We start from the raw sequence: 25,156 nt of genomic DNA on the forward strand, positions 1-25,156 counted from the left end.
CTGGATGCAAACATCAAACACCACCGGCGCCGCACCAAACAATTTACATAGCTTGCAAAAATCATGCTAAGCTCACGGAGCGCAGCAAGGAAACAAATGTGCACACGGAGCAGTTCTGAGGAAACAATGATATATTGCTAATCACCCTAGAATATATTACTGCATTTTAAAAGCACCGCGGTGAGTCAAAGGTGTAGAGGTTAATGTAGGCAAACACATCTCTGCTGGAAAATGAAAACTTCCCCGGTGCAATGTGACGGCCCAGCCTAAACGCTGACATTGTGGTTTCGGTGATGGAGTGACTTTGGGAAGGTTTGTGGTCTGCCAGTGATCAAAGATGTGCCTCGGGGGTGAGGGGTAAATTTGCCAAGTTAATCACATAATGAGGCCAATTAAACATCGGAGAACCCAGGTGAAATGGGAGCTGCCACTGAGCCTCCAGCAAAGAAGGCTCTGCGGCTCAGCCGACTACCTCTCTGGACAGCAGCTGGACAACCCAGTTTCGGCTCCAGCAATAGTCCGCGAAGTATTAGCTCCAACATGTGCATGATGTGCATTATAAATACAAGCATACAGTAGAGTGTTTGACTAGAGTGGCGCTGACCTTGCTTTGGAAGTATTTTGTCACAAAACAGTTCATCTGAATATTGTAGGAGGGCCACTCAGAACATGGCACAGCGGCCCAGTAGGACGAAGTGAATGAACCACATGAAAATATTTATGTCAGACATCTCGACTTGTCACAGCAAGAGAAAGCCCAGGTGGATTCATGACGTTTGCATCGCACTTAAGGAAGGAATGCGTGTTTTTGCGCACTGTGGTCCGGTGGGATGTTACTGGGACACTCAACGGAACTGGGTCAAAGCAAGTTAACACGCACCTTTTTTTTTTTCCTTTAACACTTATTATGACATGTCAAGATATCTGCCGCGCAGAGACTTTATTTGTTATATTCCTTACCTTGCTGAGTAGCTGCTTCTTGCGGAATGTCCGCGGCTAATCCAAATCCAAACCGGAACTTGACGTCCGTACAAAAGGTTCAAATCCAAAACCAGACTTTTTCACGTGCACCATTGTTACCCGTCTTGTTACGTTTTATATGACAGTGACTTTTTGTTTAGATTTTTTTTTGGCGTGTGTTACTAAACAAATTACTGAACACGTCGCTCACTCCGCACCGGTTCAGATTAGCTTGTGCTTCCTACATCCGGTGGCCATTGCGCAGCACCTGACGCGCAACGACGCAGACGACATTAGAGAGAAGGTGAGATACAAGGTCGTTTCCTTAGAGAAAGTTTATTTATTTATTCATATATTTATTTGTATGATTATTCGTGTTTTTCTTTACTGTTTTTGTCGTATTTGTTTTTACCCCCTGGTGGCTTCTGTTCCTGTTTTGCCTTTGAATAAAGTTTGTACACAAAAAATAAAAAAAGTAAGTAAGAGGGCAATTTTAGTTGTTTTTTTTTCTCCATTATTGTTGTTTATGGTTGGAAATAATTGCACCACAGGCCAACGCTTGTTACAAACACCCCCGTTGATGTATGCCTCAATATGCGAGACGGACTGGATAGAAGCTGCAAAACACAGTTATTTACAGTATCCATTAATGGGTTCTTGTGGATTTTTGCCCGCTGCAATTTCCCCCCCGAGCCCTCCAAATTGCTTGTTTGGTTAACCTAAGTCGGAACAGAATATCGGATTTGTGTTTTTGCGTGTATCCTTGAAGTGGGCAGGAGTCGGCTGATGAAAAGATGTACCGCGCAATCAGGATACAGCGTTTACTTCGCATGTCAGGACCCTTTTTATGCGTGCATGTTTTATTTATTTATTTATTTCAATACCAGAACATGACATAAAAACACAGGACATACAGTAGTCTTGATGAAGATGAGTTTTAGGGGTGTTGTAAAAACTAAGAAAATCATCCTGTTAAAGGCGACCGTCAAAAGAATTAATGATTAAAATCTGGGTCTTCACTGGCAGTAGTTTAAACACATTCGAAAGCTGGAATTTATTAAATATTTCCCCTCCATCATCAACAAACATTTCGGTGGTTATCAGCCTGCAGTGGGTGCCCTTAATTATGAGCACTGGAGGCACGTTGTTGAGAGTGTCAGAGTGTTCTAGGGCTCTTGATGGGTCTAGAGGAGGATAAATCACTCCAGCAGCACTTAGACTTCCCAAAGTGCTTCGTGCTTACCTGTAACTCCACAACCGCGGCAGGTCAAAGATTGCAAGGGTTACACACTGAACAAGATGAACAGCAGTAAAACACATCTATTCACGCGCCATCTCGTAAGATATGAGAGCGCTAAGAGCTCGATAATCTTGGAGGATCACCCTCCGATATCACCGCTTCTGGTCCAAATGCGCAGTGGTTTGAAGGGCCCGAAGCGTCGCGGCTCTTTAGGTTTACCTGTGTCCTGTCAGCTGAGAGCTAGGTTCTGCGGGCGGTGTGGCGGTTAATTTTGAATCCCGAGCAAAATTAGCCGAGGATGAAATATGACTTGCAGGCTGCGGGGCCGCCACAGATGAAAAGCTGTATCACTGTCATGGACACAACACAAAGCAATAAGGAACCGCAGAGAGAGAGCAGTTCATTAAAACATGAATACACGGGGACGTAGATGGACACTAATGAAAGAATATTTCATCACCATCAAGGGTTTATAAAAAGGCCCACCACTCGGCCCACCACGACCGCCTAATCTGGATGTAGGGGATTTGCTCCGAGCAGAAGATGGACAAGGGAAATTAAGGCAGGCACATTTTACCAGCTCATATTGCGATGATTTGTTAATAAAATGCAAAGAGACAGGCTGGATGTGAGACGGCGACTAAAGCATGGCCATGATTTAGACTTAATCCGTCATTATCCCGCCTTTGAAGTGACCTCGCTGCGCTTGCTTCCACTGTGACCCCCACAAGCACACTCACAGCTTCTTCATTAGCCAGGATGAAATGGAGCAACGGCGCACATGACTTTGATGTCCTGTCCTGCTCGCACAGGCCACTAGACACACTGATACGTACACAAACACACACGGAGGACACCTACGCACTCACTCACACATCACAGATATTCTTATCGCCGACTACTCTGAGGCAAAACATTATGGTTTTTAATCAATTATGGCCCTCAACTTTGGGGCAGCGCGTTCATTTCATATGGTGGCAGCGGCTAAGGGACAATATTCCAACCGCGTGCTGAGATTGAAATGAAAGAAATTGTATGGTTAGAGGGTAGACAAAGACTGCAATTTCGTTCAGCTGAACATCCGCGGCCAGATTTACATATGCGCGGCGCACAAAAGGCCCCATACCACTGATGTAATTTATATGTACCGAGTGATTTATCGTCCTCGGATCACCGTGCAGAAATCAAGAGCAGATATCCTAAAGAGGTGCACACATGCTGCCGATAAATGATAGCTGTTATAAAAGTTTATCATGGCAATGAAATGGGATGAATGAATCAAAAAGGGCTGCAGGTTGCTATCATGCAAAAAACGGCGCACAATCAGAGGTAGTTAGGAGCGTGCGGCAACACGGGTTCCTTGTCGGAAACCAATCTGAATTCTCATTTACTGTAAAGTGTGCAAGAGAGCAAGTGGCAAAGAAGTAAAGGAATGAAGTTTCAGACTGTGTGACTCATAAAAAAAGGAAAAGAAGCACTCTAGGTGAGCTGATAATCGATTATAATCTACATATGTACATGTAAAAGACACATCTGTCCAATGAACAACAGGCTAAACAGCAGCAGAGACTGGTTGTTGCTAGGATACGATACCAGATCAACATGTGAAGTGACATACATTCAACACACAACAACACTGTTGCAGCTAGCTACAGGACACCGTTTGTTAATTCTGCACGGTATGCGTAAAAACTAACTTTTGAAATTTAAACCGAAAGGTTAGGCATTTCATTTGACATAAATACATACATTAAAGTCTGGGACAAGAGATGACAAAAAGAATCGATGCATTCAGAGTTTTTTTTTTTTATTTGGTTCAGATATTTCCATTAAGCCGGTGACAAAGTGTTAAAACCTTTATGTATGTAGGGATTTGTAGAGATCACAGAAAGAGTGCGGTCAACCATTATTTGGTCTCTGAGGCCAGTGTTTACATGTTAAGATGCTACTGCACGGGTGGAAGCCACATGTTGACACAATGAACATGACACGAGTGAATTTTAACATCAAATCAAGTTATTAAACCAAAAAGAAGTTCATCTATCCATCTTCAATCAACTTCGTTGACTCAGGCAGGTAACTATAACTGTATGTATATGTATATGTGTGTGTCTGTGTGTGTGTGTGTGTGTGTGTACAGATATATGGGAAATAAGTACATGTCAGCATATCTGTAAATAAATGCTGAGAAAATACAATTCTCACAATGTTAATTAGCATGTTCTCAGAAATAATATAAACACATCCTACAGCTTTCCACTGACAAAACAGGGATCCGTAGAGAGCAAACCCATCTGTGCATTTGGCGCACAGCCCACTAAGGTCTACACCCCAAAAAAAAAAAAAAAAAAAAAAAAAGTGTGAGCACCCATGCAGTCAGCTGCACAACACACATGTACGCTGTAGTTGTAGTTGTAGTAGCAGTAGTAGAGTTCTTTCCCCAGGCAATGGCCCGTCAGGCCAGACAAGGCCGGGTGTTAAAGTGTGAGCCGGGTGCACGGAGTAACAACACAGCCATCTGCCCTGGGAATGCACACATCCATCTTACTAAAGACAGCCAGTCTGGGAACAGATAAAGAAAGGAGGGATAGAGAAAGAGGGAGAGAGCAGGGACAGAAAAGGACACAGCAGAGAAAGAGAAAAAAAAACAGAAAAGCAAATATGCTGACATATGTACAATATTCACAGAGTTGGTGTTTGATATGACAGTAATCCAGACTGATAGGATCATTTAAATCCTGTATAGGCTTAAAAAAAAAAAAAAAAAAAAAGCCTGGAGTGGACATTAACACCACGCACATTAACAGAATAACAACAGCTTTAAGCTTTTACCAGCTAAATCAGATAAAAGCATGGCTGGATTACTACAATTCAACACTCTGCACCTCAGGAGAATAAAAAATTCAAAGTTAAGCAATGTTCTTATATACATAATTCACTTACGTATTTGCAAAACAGAACGTCGCATCCCTTTTATTTTATTAGGCATGACATCAGCGGAGAGGGCGGCAGCGGTGAGTCTGAGCTCCCTCCACCGTCTCTGCTCCATAAACATCTGGTTATGACTCAAAAACACTGCCATCAGCAATCCGGCCTCGGTGATATCATCTCGCGCTCCCCATTTGTTTTTATTTTTAGACCATTTCCTCATCCTTGTATAATCAGAATATACGGTCCCACTGATGCGGCCCTCTTTTTCTCCCCGTCTCCCCCCTTTTCTCCCTCTCTCTCTCTCTGACTCCACATTACCTTATCACACTGAGAGCTTTTAGCAGTGCTTCCAGCCATTAGCCTCCGACAGAGGGTGGCTACCAGGCTGGAACAGAGAGGGGAGGGAAAAGTGGCCTCCTGGTGGCTCCGGATGATGTCAGTTGTGAAAAGGTCTTTTTATAACACCACCTGTCCATCTCGTCTGATAGGAGGCTCAGTGTGGGTCTGCGGAGCCTCTGTATGAAATGACCTTCGACAATTTTCATTTCACTTAGAGGCACGAGAGCTTGTGGACGCCTTTGTCTCATTCGGCCCGCGGCGGGAAAGTGCTGCAAAAACTTCTGGAACAGCTGCTGCGCGCCCTTGAGCAAGGCAATGAATCGCACAACAGCTACCCATTAGCTCGTGACGCAGTGCAGTCGTAGCGTTGCCCTGCTTCTTCCATATACTTGGAGTCAAATCACCTGGCTTAAAAATAAGGGAGGTGTAACATGTGCAGGGTGTACAGTACGTCAGCTCTAAGTGCTGCGGAGTGAGCCGCTTCTACGCTAATCCATCATTTATAATCACTGCAATTATATCACAGCATGAGGACGGAATGCTTCCGCGGACCCCTGACTCAAACGGACCCGAAAGCAAGCACCGTCCAAAGCAGAACTGTTGATTTACAGTAGCGCAAGGCGAGAACAATTGCTCAGCTGCCCACCGAAGCGCGAGAGCCGGTCAGAGTGCCCCGCCGCGCGAGATGACTGACGTGTTATTGACAGATGGCCGGGGCCCATGCCCTCCGCGGGAGCCTCCCAAACAAACCCGCCACCGCACACGCCGGTTTGCGATCTTCACATCAATATAAATCAGCGATTTCACATATTCGCGCCGGCCCCCGAGAAGAAGCAGCGCCGGCTGCATTTGGTAAGTGCTAGACCGCCATGCATTTTGCAAGAGGCGAAGGGAGGGAGCTCCTCTATTACCCCGCGCTTGATCCCGGGCAGTTGAACTAAATTTCGCACTGTCACAGCGTGATACGGAACTCCGATTAAGTGGGTCAATGATTCTTATTGTCTGCATTACAGCCATTAGCTTTTATGGAGGGATACATCATGTGCAACAGTTCCATATTTGAAGCAACACGCCGAGAAGCCTGTTTTATTCATTTCGAATTTTCTCTCGCGCCGTAAAAAGCGAGGTCAACTCCTCTGCACACTAAGTGCATATGAACGGAATACATAACGAGGGGAGGAATATTATTATTGTGTGGGCGTCTCAGTTGTTATGCTGGAGAGGAAGAAGTGGCGGTGGCACAAGCGGCTGTAGTTATACAAGCGGCCGTGCCCAGTGGCTTTGTCAGTACTTGAGGGAGATCTAGTTTATTATTCCTTGTTTAGTCAGCCTCTCTGGACTTTTTCCTTGAAGTGCTTTGTGTGAAGTTTAAAGTAAAGCACTGCGACACTGCGTTTAAAACGAGGCTCGCTTCAGCACATACCATCACGCCCCCTCATGCTACACGCAAATATGAAAGCTGCGCCTCGAGGTCAGCGGCGGCAGCGGCCTTGTGTTCTTCCAATCGCCACCAGGAGATGAAATGATTCTTTTTTCTTTCTTTTTTTTCTCCTTTCCCATCCACTCCAATATCATTAAGTTATTAGCTGATTTCAGTGGATTTAATCAGCATAGTAATTCCTCTCCATGGGAAGATAAGTCTCTCTCAAGAGCAGTTACACCGTCCACTACGCCTGCTGATTAGACACGAGCCGGCCAAAAATAATTCATCTGAAAACTGCAAAAAATAATTTATCAAAAGTGCTTCTCACAAAACCCGCTCAGGACCTTTGCTTCTTAATAATTAAACTCCGCAATTAGGCATCTTACCATGTGCTCAGTGTGAGGCTCCATGCAATATTCATAACCATACATAATTATGCAATATATTCAGTGAAATAAGAGGCCATATATTCATAGTGGCGCTGTCAAGAGGCAAGACATTTTTATTTGCTTTATAACACTGTTTCATCTTATACATGAGCAGCTGGCTCGTGGAGACGGAAGACGGCGAGGACGTCTGGTCCTCAGCAGTCTGATGCAGTGATTGGGACTCTGAGAGGGAGGGCAAGGGAGAAAGAATAGGCGCTGAATGGTAATGCTGTCACCACGGGGAGCGCTAATATCAAAGTCTACGGACACAATAAACAATACGACAGTGTGACGCTTCTGAAGAAGGCGAGAGTCGGTCGCTGAAACTGCCCAAGTAATAATAACATCTTTTAACCTTAGGTCTGAACACGAGAAACTAAAACGACAATACAGCACAATATAATACAATATTGTACAGTAACCACAGTCAGTATATGTTGCAGAAAGTCAGAAAAGGCATTCAATTAAAACAGAGTCGAGACAGAGAGTATGATAAATTATACATAATGCCCATCTCGGCATGGTAAAGAACTATATAAAAAAAAAAAAAAGACTCATCCAAAAGCCCTTGATGGTGCCTGAAGCAAATAAGCAACAGCAGCAGTCTACAGTGGACACACTGTGGACAAGGTTGGCTTTCATCTTGAGACGCAGTTCAAAGCTATGGGCTATACGCACAGAACAAACCGGCAATCAAAGCTAATGTGTAACTGGGCAGTGGTGCACTTCACAGAGAACTGTCATCTCCAGTGCAGAGAAGATCACACGCAGACGCCTCCTTCACATCACAATGGCTGATTTTCAACACGCGGCCTTTGGAACTTATTATTTCTCGCCATGCGAGTGGCGAAGAAAAAGGAGGACCAGCCTCTTGAAGGCCTCTCGTGACATGTGTATGATGAATGAGAAGAAGGGCATACATTTTCCTTTAACTTGACTGTAGTTAACAACGGCTCTCGTCGTCTGTTGGTGATGGATAGCATTTGCCTGGATAAAAACTCCAGGATGAACGTTGTATTATAAGCGTTGTAGTGGGCTAACATACTGTACATGGAACGTGCGACTGCTAAGGTCTCATAACTATTGAGGAGCTCTTTGCGGCTTCATATTCATTTGATTAATGAACACTACTGTGCTCTATAGCGAGCTCTACAGGACTGCATTATGTTTTACGGCGATGAGATGTTAAATGATATTACGTGCTTGGTACATACCTTTTTCAATCCGAAACAAGCAGACCATGAAAAGCAACATTAATGTTCCATTTCTGTAAAACAGAAAAAAAAAAAAAAGACAGGATATAAAGGGAAATCTGTTTATGTCTAAACATCTAAGTGTGCAGCAACAAGCAGGACATAAACAGTGTGATCTTAGCCGCCGTCATGCGCTCATCTGCAAAACAATGACCTTTAGGAATACGACACAATTTTACTGCCGATATAATACAGATGTGATTAACATAAATAAGAGTTAAAGTCAAATAGGCGTAAAGGTCGTCACTCAGGACTAGTCCCGGGTCCGCGGGGTGATTTACAGCAACTTAATTTGACTGTGAGGAGTAATTTATCTGTGACAGAGCACGCCGCGCAACTCCCCGCGCGCCGAGCGCGCATACAGGCAACAATATGCCGCGGCTGCACCCACCTCACATCCTCCCGATCAGTCAACATGTTTTACAACTTCTGTCAGAGACCCTCACCGTTCTCATAAATTACGAGGACATTGTACGTGGTGCCAATAACTTTTGAAGGAGAATCTCGGTGCCAAACGGAACCTGCTAGTATCACTTGCTTTTCAGTAACGCGGGAGTCGAGATGTGTACGAAGTGCATGAAAGAGGCAGGGTAAACATTTTGAAGGTAGGCTCGCTTTTCAAAAAAAAAAAAAAAGGGGCCTCCTATTTTCACTCGGCTGAAAAATTCCTCTCAAGGAGGAAAACCTGTCCCAGATATTGACGTTTTGATGCAAAGCAGGTGGCGGGCGGGTTTGATTCTGTTAGAGATAACTTGCATTTTCCTTTCACATCCCACTCCCCTCCACTACGCCTCTGAGTTCTCCAGTTACGCTTTGCACCCGTGTCATCTGCAGATCCACTGTGACAGCTCCAGAGTATGAGGTATGAATGATGCAGAACCATTCATAAACAGCAACAACAATATAATGTCACAGGGACAGAAAAAAAAAAAAATGAGTGCGCGGGTCTGGAGTCGGCGAGCAATAATGTGTTGTGATTTATTTCAAATGCCCCCTGCAGTGCCTATTGATATTCTGCAGGGAAATCATAGCTGGCACTGGAGAGCATAAGTCTGCATCTCGACCTCTACTACCATCAATGTGAAGATAACTGAAAGAGAATGCGCGTGTGTGTGTACGCAAACGTCACGGGCAGCTGTAGGAGAGAAACATTTAATATGGGCCGCTGTCTGTTATAGTAGATAGCCGCATATGTGCGAGTGCATGTGAGTGCAGTTATGTGCTTTGTTGATAGCATGGATGACGCGTGAGTGAGTTGGGGCGCCTGCTGTTAGCGCAGGATGCAGTGATTTTCCTGGTGTCACTCCGACGGAGCCGGCCTCAGATTGAAGGGCAGACACTGATAACCACCTGCAGGGATCCACATCCCGTTCCATTTAGCCTCCATTGGAATTTTCACAAGGGACAATAGAGGATGTTGGGAAACCACTGAACGGGCCTCACACCCGAAGCCTATGTTTTGTAGGCAATTAGAATGAAATTGCCTGAGCCAACTGAAAGGCACATTCCCCAGCAAAGGAGAGTGTGAAGTTTACATCATTGCTTCAGTTTGGGTTGTTATCCGTTCTCCCTGTAATCAAAAGTCCATAGCACTTATTTTCTTCTTCTCTGGATCAATAATAACAACTACATCTACTTAAAAGACGAAGGGGGAAAAAAATATATTTCCATTGCAACGTAGCGCACATCCTTATATTCTTGCTCAAGTGCTTCCAAATTGCAAACAACATGAGAAATATAAAGAGCGGGGAACAATTCCAAGCTCTCAGCATGACACACCTTGATGTGCAGGTGCCTTTAATACTAGAATAAGTCATCTGAGATTGGGGAAGTGGGGGAAAAAAAAAAAAAAAAAAAAAACACTCAACCAGATGGTCTCTATAAAGCACGGCATAAAGCTCTCCCAGATGTTGAGAGGTATAGTCGCGGATCCGGTGACACGCGATGCGAGGGAGGCACTGGTAATGCAGAGTGTATTAGCGGCGTCTTTATGGTTGCATTAGGTGCTTCGGAGGGGAACGCGGGGGCCGCCGCTGGTGCTGCCAGTGAGCTACTACCGGGCTTTACGCTTTGATGAGCCTACCCTTGAAAAACCGGGACATCCGTGACCGCATTCTGCCGAGCCTGGAAGACTCCTCCTTCTCTTTAGCCTCCTGGAAAACATAAATCAGTTTCTCATATCATCATCTAGTCACATCCAATGCATATGCACCTCTAATCAGTAAATCTGTCGTCTCTCAGCCCTTCCAGTGATATATCAGATTCGTAATACTCTCCCACATATGCAGTAAATCTCTGACAAAGCCTATGTTTCTTAAAATTCAAAGATGAGGCCGCGGGAAGTGAGGAACTTCACTTGAGCGCCAGCTCAGTCTAGGGTGTCTCTGCACTGGAAGCTCCAGCGCGCTCCAAAACCGCTAAACAGTGGCCCATACAGGAAGCCGGAATAAATTTCCCCAGTTCATTGTCCCCGCTGAGGACTAGCAGAACATCTCCGTCTGATTAATGGCTGTACACTGTCTAATGAACAGTAATTGAATGGTATAATGCAGCAGGTCCTTAAAAGCCCAGAGGAGTCGTCTTCCTCTGCCTCGCTCTCTGGAAAAGCAAGGCGGTGACATTGTCTAGAGTTGATTATAGTTGACCTTGCATGGATAGACTGAGGCCTTTGAAATGGCTAACCTAAGCTTCGGGGAATAGGAGCATGGAAAAACAGATGAAAGACAAATGAAATGGACTTGCATTGGAAAAGAAAAGGAATGGATCAATGAGGGGGTCAATAACGATTCGATTTTTTATCACAAAATTCTTACGAAGAGGAAGACGATTGATCAAACATCCCTCGTCGTATTGGCATTTCTAACAATATTAATTAAGAAAAAATGCTTAGCTGACTAGTTGATAAATCAGCCGATATTGTTAAATCAAAACAAATGATAGTGGTAAACACAATGCCACACCGGTGAGCACACATCTACCCTTGTCCGCGTCTCTTCAGACTGCGTGACATCCGCAGCACAGACGGAGCGCGGCGTCATGAAATCAATCAGCTCCCTAACGGAGTGCACTCTAAAGGAAACCTTCACAGAGCCCAACAAAAGTCAGTCAAGTCATTAAAAGAAAAGCTTTGATAAATGTGCATCAAGCTTTAGCTCGTCATTCTTTGTTCTCCACCACCGAGGCCGCCTGCTTTCACTCTCAGCGGACATCTCCACTTGGCAGAGATGCTGAATCTCGTTATTCTTTATTTGGCCCGGACCACTCAGGTCAATATTGCACGCGCGCACACCACCTCCGCCTCACCGGTGCACTGTCTGCAAATGTATTCGCTATTTAAATCCAATGCAATAAATCATTTAAAGCTTCAGCTGAAAATGTAATCATGTAATTGAATTTGGTCATCAATATCTACTATATGCGCGCACGTATACGGAGCGCGCGGGGCATTTCACAAGCACATATGAGCGCCGGAGTGGGAGGAAATCTGTCTGAACTCAGCTCAAAGTATGAGTCATAGCGGCGCAGTTATGCCTCATTATTATTCACAGCCCTTTAAATGATGAGGTTGCCGACAACGAGACAGCGACAGTCTGTTTGGCCTCAAAGGGAAAAGACGAGAGTGCGCGTGAAAGGTGATTAGACTTTAAGTTAGGAACGTCTCACCTGCAGAACCACTACCTCTGGTCTGACAACAACATTTAGATACACTATGATCCTTGATGAAACATGAAGGAGTATAAAACAAACCAACACTTTGGTGTAAATCCAACTGTCTTTCTTCAGTGAAATCAAAAACTGTTTTCCAATGTGATTATTGCAAAAAGTAGTCTGGACAGAGATTATTATTATTATTATTATTATTATCATTATTATTATTATTATTTCCCATTATCTAATGGTCACTCCTTGCAATCCATAGGCAATCTGAATCAGCAACATTCGCGTAAGACAAAAAGCGATAAGTAATGAATTAAGCTATTGATGAGGTCTTTAGCCAAGGTCATAACTGGCCCTCCGAAGTCAATAATTATCCCGATAAGAATATCTTTATTGCAAAAGTGCATACGGCAGCAAAATCATCACCACACCAAAACATTCCCCTATGGTGTAATTGCCACTGCTTGAAATTATAGTTTTCATTAAAACGAAATGTTCAAGGTTATTGATTGCTTAAATAAGGCTCAATATCTTCTCATTTCAAACCCGAATGAAATTGCCGGGAATAGTAATATCACCCAACTATTGTGCGCATTCATCACAGTTACACGGCTTCATATCGCTGTCCCTGGAGGATTATTAGGGCAAAATAAGTGTATTTAAATGAGTGTAATTTCTGGGAACCACGGATCCATGCAAAAACATCTGTATACACAGCTCAGTCCCACTTCATCACGGCGAATGCGCATAATAACCGGAGTAAAGGACAGACATCAAACACAGCCACATATTTTTATGGGCCTCTGCATATGCATGATGCTGTGATCTACTGCAGAGTCCCTGCGACTGCAACTGAGCCCTCAACAATCACACTGCGTACAGTTGTACCTGGGGCTCAGGTGTCTTTATTCCTGCGTCTGCAGTACTTGTACTGCCTCTTGCGCCCTTTATTGACTCACATTGCCCTGCAGAAAAGCTGTGCTGGTAAATATACAATTCACAGAAAGAACCACGGAGGTAGAGAGTAAACAGGTTACACACACGTATCAGATGAGAAGTAGCTGCTGGATACAGATCTACGCGACGCTCTCGTGGAAATGAGAACTGAACCTTTCTTATTTCACCTAATCCAAAAGCAAATGAGAAAATTGGGCATAATAATGAGCTGAAAATGAAATGGAGGCAAAATAGTAACTTATGAAAAAACATACGTACTTCCTTCCCGGAAGCTTGAGACGAAGACCTGTGCAGAGCATCTGAATCATGGAGGGAGGCCTTGCAGAAACTCACAGAACAACTCCCGTCTTCACACTCCTCTTCAACTATCTTGGCCTCAACCTGCAGCGAGTGAGCAAAAAAAAAAAGAAAAAGAAAAAAAAACGAACAACAACAAAAAAAAAAAGACCAAGATCCCCTTTGGCTTACACTGTACTCTACTGCAGTATTGATTTTTCAATATTTATATATTTATGTAGCTTGTTCTACTGAACATTCATGAGCCTCATTCTGAGCAGAGAATGTAATTGTACGCTAGGAGTTGATTCTCAATTCTGTTTGAAGCTGAGAAACACGCAAAAGGTAAAAAAAAAAAAAAAAGTTTGATGCAAGGAAAACGGGAGAGTAGCCTAATGTGTGCCGACATTTTTTTTTTCATCTAACCCTTTATCAACTTTTAGATTTGCTGCAAAGATGCGGACTGTAGGCTTATCTACAGTGACATTGTGATGAATCAATTCTTACTTCCTGACTGATAAACAGGCCGAGGTTTTCAAAGACTCTATGCTAAAGACCTCGTCAGGCTGCAGTGCAGCATGGGATTGCGTTTTACCTGATCAATCGGCAGGTCCACTTTCAACTGGCGGTCTTCCTGCACCTCCGCTGCTCCCGCCATCTCGCTCCTTTTGTTTTGTGCATTGAACACACTGCCCTCTGAGAAAAGTGATTAATCACAATTACCTCATCTGCTGGCAGTCGCCGGCTCATTCTCCTGCACGCTCTCTTTCTCTCTGTACCTCTCCATCCCTCACTGCCCTCCTGTCCTCTCCCTTTTCCTCCCCTGTTCAACTTCACAAGAGATCAATGTTGCTGTCAAGCCATTTATTTATTTAGAGCGGTCCCACAGACGAAAGGGCCACAGAAAGCCACAGCTGCCCTGCCACAAATATGGCCAGCCAGCGTGAACTTTCGGTCCGGGGTTAGATCTCGACAGTGACAGGTTGCTCTTGATGCATGTGGGGGAACGGCTCATATGGTAACGTCACACTGTTTTTCCCTTGTAAACAAATTCCCTTTTGTCTGCGACTGCTGGATCTGATACGGAGTGGAATGTGAATAATGAAACACACAATTGGGCTTGAATCTACTTCAGCTGCCTTAAGTAATTTAATTTAAATAATAGATAGCCTTGCATAGTAGATTAATCACAGTTAAGACACAGAAACAATGTATAGAAAAATGCATTCGGTTCCCAGGTTTAGCCCAAAGCGGCAATTAGAAAAAGTTTTATTATTCTTTTTCAGTCAAGGTTGACCTATGGTTATATTTCTCGCATATGATACAAAAGGGATCAGGCATAGGCAAATTCTTTTAGAAGATGATGTGGGAGAAAACCATATAAGAGAAATTATTCTTAAGCGTAGGTAGGAAAACGCACTCTGGTCCCAACGGGTGAAAGTTAAAAACCATGTCAGGTTAGTTGCAACATAGGAAGGGATGGCATGCTTCCCACGGTGACAGTAACGTTATCTACAGTACATGCAATCATACCAGACAAAATGTTATATGGGGTATAGGATTTATTTTGCTTACTTTGCAGGATCTACTTGACACCACTAGATTATATGCATCTTGCCAGTCTTCAAGCTATAAAGACACAGCGTCACTTAATTGAAGTCAGTGGATAGAGACAAATAATGTTTTGAACCTCTAGGATCATGCAATGAATTACAAAACTGATTTGTAAAAAAAAAAATATATATATATTTTTCAAGTCAAAACCAACATGACTATCAACTTGGTAACTGTCCACACTATCTATCCGTCCTCTTCAGCTTCCTGAGGAAGAAGAGCCTCTGTCGTCCTTCTTCACCAGATGTGCAGTGTTCACAGACCAGGTCAGGTCAGATGTGATGTGGATGCCCAGGAATTTGATGTCACTGAGACGCTCGACCACTTCCCCTTGTATGAGGAGAGGAGCATGCTCTGTCCTTCTGGACCTCCTGCAGTCCACAAAGACTCCCCTGGTCTTACTGGAGTTCAAACCAAGGTTGTTGTCTGAGCACCACTTTGTTAGGTGCTGGATCTCCCGTCTGTAATGGGTCTCATCATTGCCCGAGATGAGACCCACCACTGCGGGGTCATCAGCAAATTTCACAATTGTGTTTGTGGGATGGATGCCACAGCGGTCACATGTGAACAGTGTGAAGAGAGCTGGGCACAGCACACAGCCCTGCGGCAATACTGTGTTCAGGACCAGTGTGGACGAGTCCCCATTTCTCACCACCTACTGGTGGTGAATTCTGCTGGTAATAAAGTCCCTGATCCAGAGGCACGTTGAAGCAGACAGTCCGAGTTCATGAAGCTACAGTGTTTGTTTTTTTCAGTACTCCAATGATGCAGTGAAGTGTTTCACCAACTCTACTTCTCCATCCAAAATATCCGGATTAGTCTGTCCGAAAAATGGCAGAATATGCAAAAACATCATCTTTTTGATGAATACTATTTGACTCTGCCCATTTTGTTTGGTGTAGACATTGACACTACGAATGCAGCTTGGAAGAGGGTGGCGGTTGCAACCCGAATGTACACATCTCAGGGACCATGTTGTTGGCCTGAACACAGTGTTTAGCCAGCCTTTTGATGCTGATAGACAGACGGTTGATCCGATCACCTGCCGGGTACATTTGTGAAAGTTCCCATTTCCAAAGACGACTTTGCAGATGCTTCTGTGTAGCAAACCACTGCCGATCAGACATAACATCATGACCACCTTTCTAATATTGTGTAGGTCTCCTTTGTGCTTTCTGACTCATCACAGAATGGACATGGACCTATTGAGGTGTCTGGCCACAGAGTGTTGTTAGTAGATTTCCCTTTGGTTCTATTGGTTACGGAGGGGACTCTGTGGATGAGGCTTGTTCCAGTGAATCCCGTAGATACTTGAACAGTTTGGGATCTAGTGAATTTGGTGGCCAGGCCTGTGTCAGGGGATGGCTGCTGTCATCAAGAAACCATCAAAAGTGTCAGTGTCATTGCTTTGGGGTGCCTCGTCTGGTCTAGGTGGGTGGTGCATGTCTAAGCAACATCCACGTGAATGCGAAGGTCCTAAGGTTTCCCAGCAGAACACTGAATTGTCACAAGATGCTCAATGTTATTTCCTTCTCCTGTCAGTGGTTTCGAGTTGATCTGTGAATGTGAAACCAACTTATGATCCTGTGTCGGTGATAATTAATAATAATAGGCGTTCAATTCTTTTGTGGCTTACACCCCCTTGTCTGCGTTCTGTTTAACATCCACACAAAGGAGTTACTTTAAAAAAAGCAGGGAGCTGTGTTCTGTCTGGACTTTACCGTACAAGTCGAGAATCCAAAGAAACCTCCTTCACCTGCCAAGTGGTGGATTTTATGTATTCCCAACGCACACTGGGCTCATATCTCTTTACGCACGGAGGAATGTAATGGTAAAGTGTTGCACACTCCCACGTGAAATCAACGCCTGTGCACATGCACACGCGCTGTAAACCAGACTTATGCATATAGATGTGCATTTGTCTTCAAAGGGCAACAGGTTTCTTTCTATCACTATAGCGAGAAAGAAGATGATGCAGAAAAAAGAGATGTGGCTGCTGGAGAAAGAAAGAAAGAGAAAGAGGGAGAGAGAGAGTGTGCCCTGCTTACCCCCTGTCGAGAAGAGAACTGGGTTTCTGGACACCTGCCTCTGTTGTTTGATTCTCTCTGCCTTGCCTGTGTGTTTCTTCATCTGGCCCCTGGCTGTGTGCTCAAGGTCCTCTCTCCAGCCCGTACGAGCTAACTACACAGAGAGACAAAAGAGAGGAGAAATCAGGGGCACGCTTTACGGCATATTTCCTCAGATTTTCCCCGTGATTCATGATTGACTTTTTGTTTTGTAAAGAGGAAGAGGGAAAAAAAGAAACATGACAGAGAAAACTTGTTTCTCCTCTCTTTCCTCTTCTTCTTCTTCTTTTTTTTTTTCACATTTTCCGTTGACCTCAATTTTTCACGAGCTGATATGTTTTGCAGCTCCCCCGCGACTCCTACTGTATTGAATTCATCTGGTTCCAATACATCCCGTGCGCAACCTATCAATCACCAGGGAGCGTGGCAAACTAATCATTTATTGATGAAATGGGGCAGCCATGAATTTCTAACTGCATTTGTCTTATTTATCAAGCCAGATCAAACAATGAAAATCCAAACAAGCTTAAAGGGAAAGGGAGGGAGTTGCAGGGAATAACTTATTCCTCGGCGGCAGACGGCAGAAGGTTATTGATGGAGAAGGGGAGGAAAAAAGAAAAAAAGAAAAAAAAAGAGAGAGGTCTGGGGCTCGGCTGCGTGGTGGGAGAGCGAAGGGGGCGAGAGGGGAAGAGGAGAGGAAGAAAGAGGGAGAGCAGTGGGGAGAGTTCAGTGTGATGTTCAGACAGCAGGGTACACATCTGAATTAATGCTTCCGCAAAAGGCAATTTTCTCCTCACCGTCTCCTCATCCTCTCTGTAGGTAGCAAGGTAAGATATGTCTCCCTTACAGAGACTGAGAGACACAGACACACAGAGCGGGTGAGGGAGCAGACTTAATGTTTCTTTTCAGCTACAGTGCTCTTTACTGCAGGATCCCTGGGCTGGCTCGGGGGATAGTGTAGTGATCTCAGGCTTCCACCAGAATACACTTCTGGCAATGGTGTTTGCAAGCTCACTAACACAGAGTCGGGGGAATATGGCAGTGTTGTTTCTTCACTTGTTTGCTTTCTTTAATGCAGAGGCAAAGTCTGTTGGTATTCTTTTTAATTTCTACCGCCGTTTGCGGGCCGAGGGAGTTCAGACTAAAGCAGCGATAGGGGAGTGAAGTTTTCTCGGTGCGTTTCGCTGAAGGAGAGAGAGTTGAAACGGAGTTCACATCCCAGCACCGGAGTGTCCACGGCCACATGAGATCAGAGCCAAAAAAAAAGAGGCGACAAAGCGCTGTGACATCGGTAAGCTGTTAATTCCGTCACCTCAGCCGACGCGCGCAGCAAGTTCACGACGGAGTTCGGAATCCAGATCCATCTGGCCGATCAAAAATTGAATAGCTTGTTTTTCCTTGTCGGCGGTGAGATGCAAATAGATGATATTTAAATCAACAAAGCTGAATCAGAACTGTCTCGCTGAGGGAGGGTGGTGAGGAGGGCGCGGAGGAGGAGGAGGAGGAGGAGGAGGAGGAGGAGGAGGAGAACAGCGGAGGACGGGGAGGGTGCCGCTGAGCCGGGAGAGTACAGTACAGCTGGAAACGCAGCAGTGGAAAAGCTGAGGTCATCCAGCCTCTCGTTCTACATTACATATCTACAGTACCATGTCCTGTGGGAGCAGACAACTGTGTGTATCAGGAGGCCCCGGAGAGAGGCAGAGAGACAGAGAAACGGAGCGCCAGGGTTAGTGTTGAAGGGGGCTCGGGGGGGGCCGAGTGGCAAGTAATCTGTGGCCCTCTCAAGTGGCAGGGAACAGGAGTCAACAAGAGGACAGTGCGATATGATAGCCAGGGGAAAAAGGGGCTCCCGAACAATTGCACTGACCAGCCTCCAGCCTCACTGGCTGTGGTATCAGTAGGAGCCACTCCCAGGGCCGGGTCCTCAGTGAGCAGACACGCTGGCAGCAGCGAAGGGGGTAAAGTTTTCCTCGAGGCACTGCTGCTTCCTCTAACCAATGAGATCATCCGTGAAAAGCAGGGAAGCGGGGGAGCGGCGGCAAATCATCACTGATGTCAGCCCGAGTGCAGCTATTAAAGGTTCAGGCAGCCTTTCAGAGCTCTTCTCGCAGGACGCTCCGTGTGAAGTACAGCTCATTATGATCACCACAATGTGAAAGCGCGTAGCTTGATGCGCACGATTATTCTCTTTTCCTCCCTCTTTTTTTTTTTTTTTTTTTTGGCAACCCCCCCCCAACCCTATTAATCTTCTCTTTATGCTATGTCTACCTCAAAAGTTTCTACCTCATCATGTCTGCGAACACCTAACTCAGCATATACGCTCCGCTTCCAACGGGGGAGCGCGGTGCAACGCAGGAGAGTTTCAGTATTGCACTCTGCAGAGCCGTCAATTTAGTCGCTGGCTGCTCCAGACCAGATGTCCCATTCAGTGGTGCAGAAACGCTCCGGCGCCGCCGCCGCTGCACACCAGACCAGGACGGGACAGACACCGTTCCCATACACCGAGGTTGCACGAGCAAGGTTACATTTTACACAGCCTCACTGGGCACCTTTTAAAGGATCCTTTTATAGGCATTTGAAACCGGACTGCTGTTGTTTTGTGAGGTCAAACTGAAATTAATGATGGACGCGACCCTATAAATGTATGCGTAATCGCCGGGCTAAACAGCTGACAGATCAAGGCGGAGGGGGTGATTTTTGTCACATGCATCTTTCCCCTCTGAAAGCTCCTTATTAACTGGTCACATCGTGTTTACAGATTCATGAGGGATCAGAGACAGAGGTAGGGGAAGTAAAATGCGGCAGCATCATGTCTAGCGAATGACTAATACTACAATGAGCCGGTGGATGCAAAAACACACTCCATACTCCTGTCTCTGTCTCCACCTCATGGCGCCAAGTGAAATGGCAAAGACGACGGTCGGTGATGCATCAGTTAAACAAAGTCTGATGTCATTTTCCTCTCATGTTTTACCCCTGGATTTCTGTTAAGATGACGAGTTCTTAGCAAAGCAGCGGGATTTTAAAGCATTCTAATGTATTACTAATAAATATTCATCTCGAGGTAGTCAACCACAGATGCAGCCAGAGATAAGGCGGGGGACATTTTTCTCCATCTAAAGAAAATTGGCATCTGCCACAGCATTGTCATCTTTCATGGTTAGAAAAATCAGATGTCGGAGGCATCTCTCCGAGGAGGCCCCCATCTCCACCTCAACCTGCTGAGTGAGCATGTTCTCATCTTCACCGTGTGATTCGGTGTTCATCTCACGGCGCCCGCACCGGCGCAATCCTCATATGGATTCAAAGCATTTTACTGTCTACTTAATCACAAAACAAATTGTCCCGGTTCTGGTTTGAATGAGAGATTTTTTTTTTTTTTTTTTTTTTTTTTTTCAGTGAGTGAAGTCCCCCTGGTGCATATGATCTGTCTGTGAGGCTCACTGCACTTGATCAAGTGGGCCAGCCTGTCTCTGTGGGGATTACCCATCAAAGTGGAAAGCTACGGTAACTCAATGCCTCCTGCAGACAGTGATTGATGATAGCGCTGTTTCATAACGAATTGCGCCCCCACAACAAGTCTCTCACGTGGGAAATGTTAATTGAAACGCTGTGTGTGCAAAGATACGCTGTTCAACAGCGATTCTGCCGAGGTGCTACAGCAATAAACTAGAGGGAATTTATAGAATAAAATGTTAAGCATGACATGAGAGAGTGAACAGCCAGCTGGCAAAGAGCATCCAACTCGAGGAAAACGGCGTAAACTCACCACATCCTTTGAATGTCTTTGGTTTCTAATAGCAGGCAGGATGTCCTGGCTGCGGGGAAGAAAAGGAAAACCAATATTGACAAACACATCTTTCTCTTTTCTGTTCACAACAAAATAAGAATCTGGTGTTTAATTTATCCGTACCTTTCGGTCATGTTGTTTTCTCTGACTAAATCCCTGCAAGGGACGCACTGCTCATATGGGAGAGCTTTAAACTTTTCTGCACCGACTGCAACATAACGCTGGTTGTTCTGGAGTTCAAAGGGGCCGCAGAGAGGCCTTCCGTCTAATGTGCAGAGCCTGGAAACTCAAATAAAGAAATACCACAAACTGTAGCAACATCTAGTGAGTGCTTCAACTGAACCTATTATAAGTGTTACTGATGTAGATCAAATACTGGTTGATTCATTAGAGTCATGTTTAATTTTCAGCTGATTACACCTTTGCTTGCATTTGTTGTCAGTGTACAAACCAAAAAACTCACAGTCTCGTGTTACCTGAAAACAGCGCCGGTGCGAAGTCGCACTTTCTCAGTCACCATGGCCAAGACGTTTTCCCAGCTCCTGAGAGTGTACTTGGGGATGCGTATGCGAGCCGGAGGAACCAGCACGTCTCCGTTGGTGAAGACGCTGTGAAACAAAGATCGTTGAGAAAAGAAATAAATGTTTCTTTCATTCCCACAACACAACAAGTGAAGATTATTCTTTTTGCATCGTGTCTGGTTTAAAATCAATACTCACTTTATTGTGCAGGACTCGTCGGTAGTTCTCTTCCAGCGAGCAGAAACCATTATTTTGCTGTGGACAACTGGAAGGATCTGGGAGTTTTGCAAAGGATAATGAAGCATTTTTCAGTGTACTATGGTATGGCCACTTTGGACTTTGGTCTCAACGTGACTTTTGGTCAAACACGAAATGGCACAGCACGTAGAAAATAAAAGCTTGACTTTTGGGGTCAAAAACGCAAGAAACTAGTCATACCTGTTGTGTTTTCCTACTCTGTGGCTTCTTGGTTGTTATCTCAGAGTAGCTGAAAGGCATTAAAACAATCAAGGGTGTTTCAAAGGAGGTTTCGGGTGCTATATGGAAACAATCACCGAACAGGTATAACATTTTGACCACTTTTCCGCCGGAGCAGTTCTGAGAATGGACGAGAGCCTTCAGAATGTTGTTAGTTGGGGCCTTTGGCTTGTATTATCAAAAGATGGTCAACGTTATTTACTTCTCCTGTAAATGGTCGTAATGTTAATCCTGACTGGTGTATCTATATATCTAACTGATAGTCTACAAAGATATAGAAGGTATCTCTAGATGTGATTAAAACTAATTTAATAAAGCACGTAGAACAAAACTAGTTTAACAGAAAAAAAAAGTTGACATTACGCCAGCTACACTGATGTAATATTATGTCACTGGGACATCCCATTGAACCACACAGAAAGCAGCGTTTGGACTAAATGTAAGAGATTCAACCTTTAAGCATTTGTTAGCGTAACACAGAAGATAGAACTTGTTTATCACTCAGTAAAAGAAGAAAGAAAGCTGAAAATCTTTTACCTGAAGAAGAAAAAAAAAACATACAAGCCACATATGGTGACTCATCCTTGGTAAAAGCTTCCACTTACATTACAAACCCACCCACAGTCAGACCAGATACACACCTGAGAACATGACACTCACTTCAGCTTTTTAAAGTGCTCATTTCCAGCCGCAACATACACACTCCCGTGCTTTAAGTCATCCAAGTGCTGCACTTTGTTGCCCTTTCTCGGCGTGTACAGCTTCCTCACGGCACCAAACGGAGCTTCAATCCCTTTGGTCAAAGAGGTCAAAAAGTTGTCAAAGGTCGGCACCTGCCTGGGATTCACCACAACCTTCCTCCCGGGGAAGAAGGCATCTCCGTTCCTGTAGACTATTATTGTTTTGGTCTGCGGCAGGTCACCTCTCCCTGATGTGCTAGGCATGCTCACGTTAGCTAAACAACACACACGCACATGCACAGTGGTGGCTTTTGGTGTCAAAAGTAAATGTGTCACAGGCAGCTGTAGTGAGCCTCCGGAGACGTAACTGGATATAACATCTGATATGTAAACCAATTCTTCCACATGGGAGGTGTAGCATCAAGACACTTACACACCGCCGCTCTTATTGTTTTTTTTCTGGGCCACTTCCTTCTTTCGTGCAGTAAATGTTTGAATCTAAAGTGTTTCCAGGGCAACCGTTGGAAACTCTTGTAATACCTTGGAAACGCTTGCGAACATTCCATTCAATATATTTCTTACCTTTTGTTGTTTTTGTTTTGTTTTTTTCTACGTTGGGGTATGCACGTGACGTCACAACAAGCGAAGTCTCCATGGTTACGGCCGCTGAGTGGCAAAAACTGACAGCTGAACATGAGGATTATCAGCATTGGTTTGAATCATAGGTTTAACAGAATCTAAATTTTAAAATTAATTTTTCAGTTTAAAAAAAAAAAAAGATGAAGAGCTGTTGTGTGATTGACTGTACCGACAAATTTGAAAAGCAGTCAGAGACATGTTTTTACAGATTTGCCAAAGAAAAGAGAAATAAATGGATGGCTGCATTAGAAGAAACAACTGGAATCCAGACACAGACACATTTAGTGTCAGGTAATATTAATTTATTCAATGAAGTCACACGTTAAGTTACTTCTTAAATTAGTTCTGGAGGGTTGCCAGATAAGTTTGTTGATGTTGATGTTTTGGCGTTGGCATGCTACAATTATCATAATGAAATGACCTAAAACTACCTTAAACTAACTGAAACTGAGGTTAGTCCACTTTTCCAGATCCACACCAGTTAATATGGATCACTTTCAAGTCAAATTGTTCTTAATTTGATCTGATAATCCCCATTTTTCCTGGTCTCGATGTATTTACTGCTACATTTAACCATGTTTTTGCCGCTCAGGGAGTGTGTTCCAAGGCGGCAGTGACATCAATGCATACCCTCTGTTTCCCCAGTTTTTAATCTACATTTCTTTGTATTGTAGACTATGAATAATAGCTGGAACATGGGGTGAGTTTTGCTTTACAGTGTGAGCACAATACAATTTTTAACTGTCAATGAATATATTTGACCATACAGGTTACAAATTTGCTCCAACAAGCTTTGGTACATACATATCTGACAAGAAATTGAGGTACATAATGTACTGGGTCATCTTCAGCCAGAATTTTGTCTACTGTTATGGAAATATTTCTTTTAAGACAGAATTGAAACATTTCTGTGTATTTATATATACAGTATATATATGTAAGGGATAATGTGACCTGGTAATTATTGTTATTGTCATCATATATGCAGATGATCTCATAGTATACAACGTTTCTCAGCCTCTAGAGTCTATATACATAGTCTATATTACAGTGTATTACTAAGAAATACTGTGGAGAGGGGAAAAGAAACTATTTACATTTATTTCTAACACTTTCTCTTTGTATCTAACACCATTCAACCCATCCCGTGAAAATGCAGGTCCTTCTAATACAGGCACTCGCTAATACTCATTACTGCAGTACAAAAAGATATTTCTATGCAGGATATGGATATAACGTCAGATGCATGGTGGCCCATATCTCCCATTTGCACGTCTCTTTTCACGACAGATTGCCTCCCCGTTCGCTGTTAGACAGAACTGCCCTAACTGCTTACCACAAAGGTAACCAGAGATTGCACCAACAATGGCACTTAATTGGTTTATGCCAGACAACTCTTGGTCAATTAAATGCATAATTCATCTCAGCATTAATTATTCATTTCTTAAGGGACTGGTGCTCTGTTTTATTAGGTGAAATGCGTCATGCATATTCAAATTCCTCTTCTTAGTGGGTTGCAAAAGGATATCATCTCTGCCAGCCTGCCCATCCTAAAAACAATAGCTGTCAGAGCTGCAAGACACCTTCTATTAATCATGCAACTGTAAACCATAGAGGATATTCAAAGAGAAAAATGTCAGACTAATCTACACTCTGTAATGTCTTGTTTTTGTCATTCAGCAAACATTGTGCTGTCATATTGGTACAATGTGTGATCTGTTGTTGTAAATTCTCTTGGGTTCAGGCGATGCATTATTTTTAAATAAGCGCATTTTCACAGTAAAACTGTCAGTATTAATTTAGCAAAGTACATAAAAAACACTGCTATTGGTCCACATACCATCCAGACATTTTACTTAATCATATCCTTTAAAAACATCCTAGTTCTGCCATGTCTTTTCAAGT

General features: G+C 44.0%; 1 protein-coding gene across 8 annotated transcripts; it reads right to left on the bottom strand.

Moving 5' to 3' along the window:
* Positions 1-4,023: 4,023 nt before the first annotated feature.
* On the bottom strand, positions 4,024-23,078 carry LOC125023879 (doublecortin domain-containing protein 2). 8 transcript variants are annotated; one of them, XM_047611430.1, is made up of 12 exons: positions 22,593-23,039; positions 21,894-21,942; positions 21,654-21,730; positions 21,411-21,542; positions 21,058-21,213; positions 20,914-20,962; positions 17,127-17,259; positions 14,060-14,160; positions 13,447-13,569; positions 10,658-10,727; positions 8,536-8,588; positions 4,024-4,762 (listed from the first exon to the last, which is right to left on the bottom strand). In XM_047611430.1, exons 1-11 carry the CDS (start codon positions 22,874-22,876, stop codon positions 8,575-8,577), a joined length of 1,188 nt encoding a protein of 395 aa, XP_047467386.1. In that variant the 5' UTR covers positions 22,877-23,039; the 3' UTR covers positions 4,024-4,762; positions 8,536-8,574. The 8 variants fall into 8 exon arrangements, with proteins under 8 accessions (XP_047467386.1, XP_047467388.1, XP_047467390.1 ...); XM_047611429.1 differs by lacking the exon at positions 4,024-4,762 and adding an exon at positions 7,370-7,504; XM_047611432.1 differs by lacking the exon at positions 10,658-10,727.
* Positions 23,079-25,156: the final 2,078 nt, after the last annotated feature.

Source organism: Mugil cephalus, chromosome 17 (genome assembly GCF_022458985.1).
Source record: "Mugil cephalus isolate CIBA_MC_2020 chromosome 17, CIBA_Mcephalus_1.1, whole genome shotgun sequence".
Classification (NCBI taxonomy): domain Eukaryota; kingdom Metazoa; phylum Chordata; class Actinopteri; order Mugiliformes; family Mugilidae; genus Mugil; species Mugil cephalus.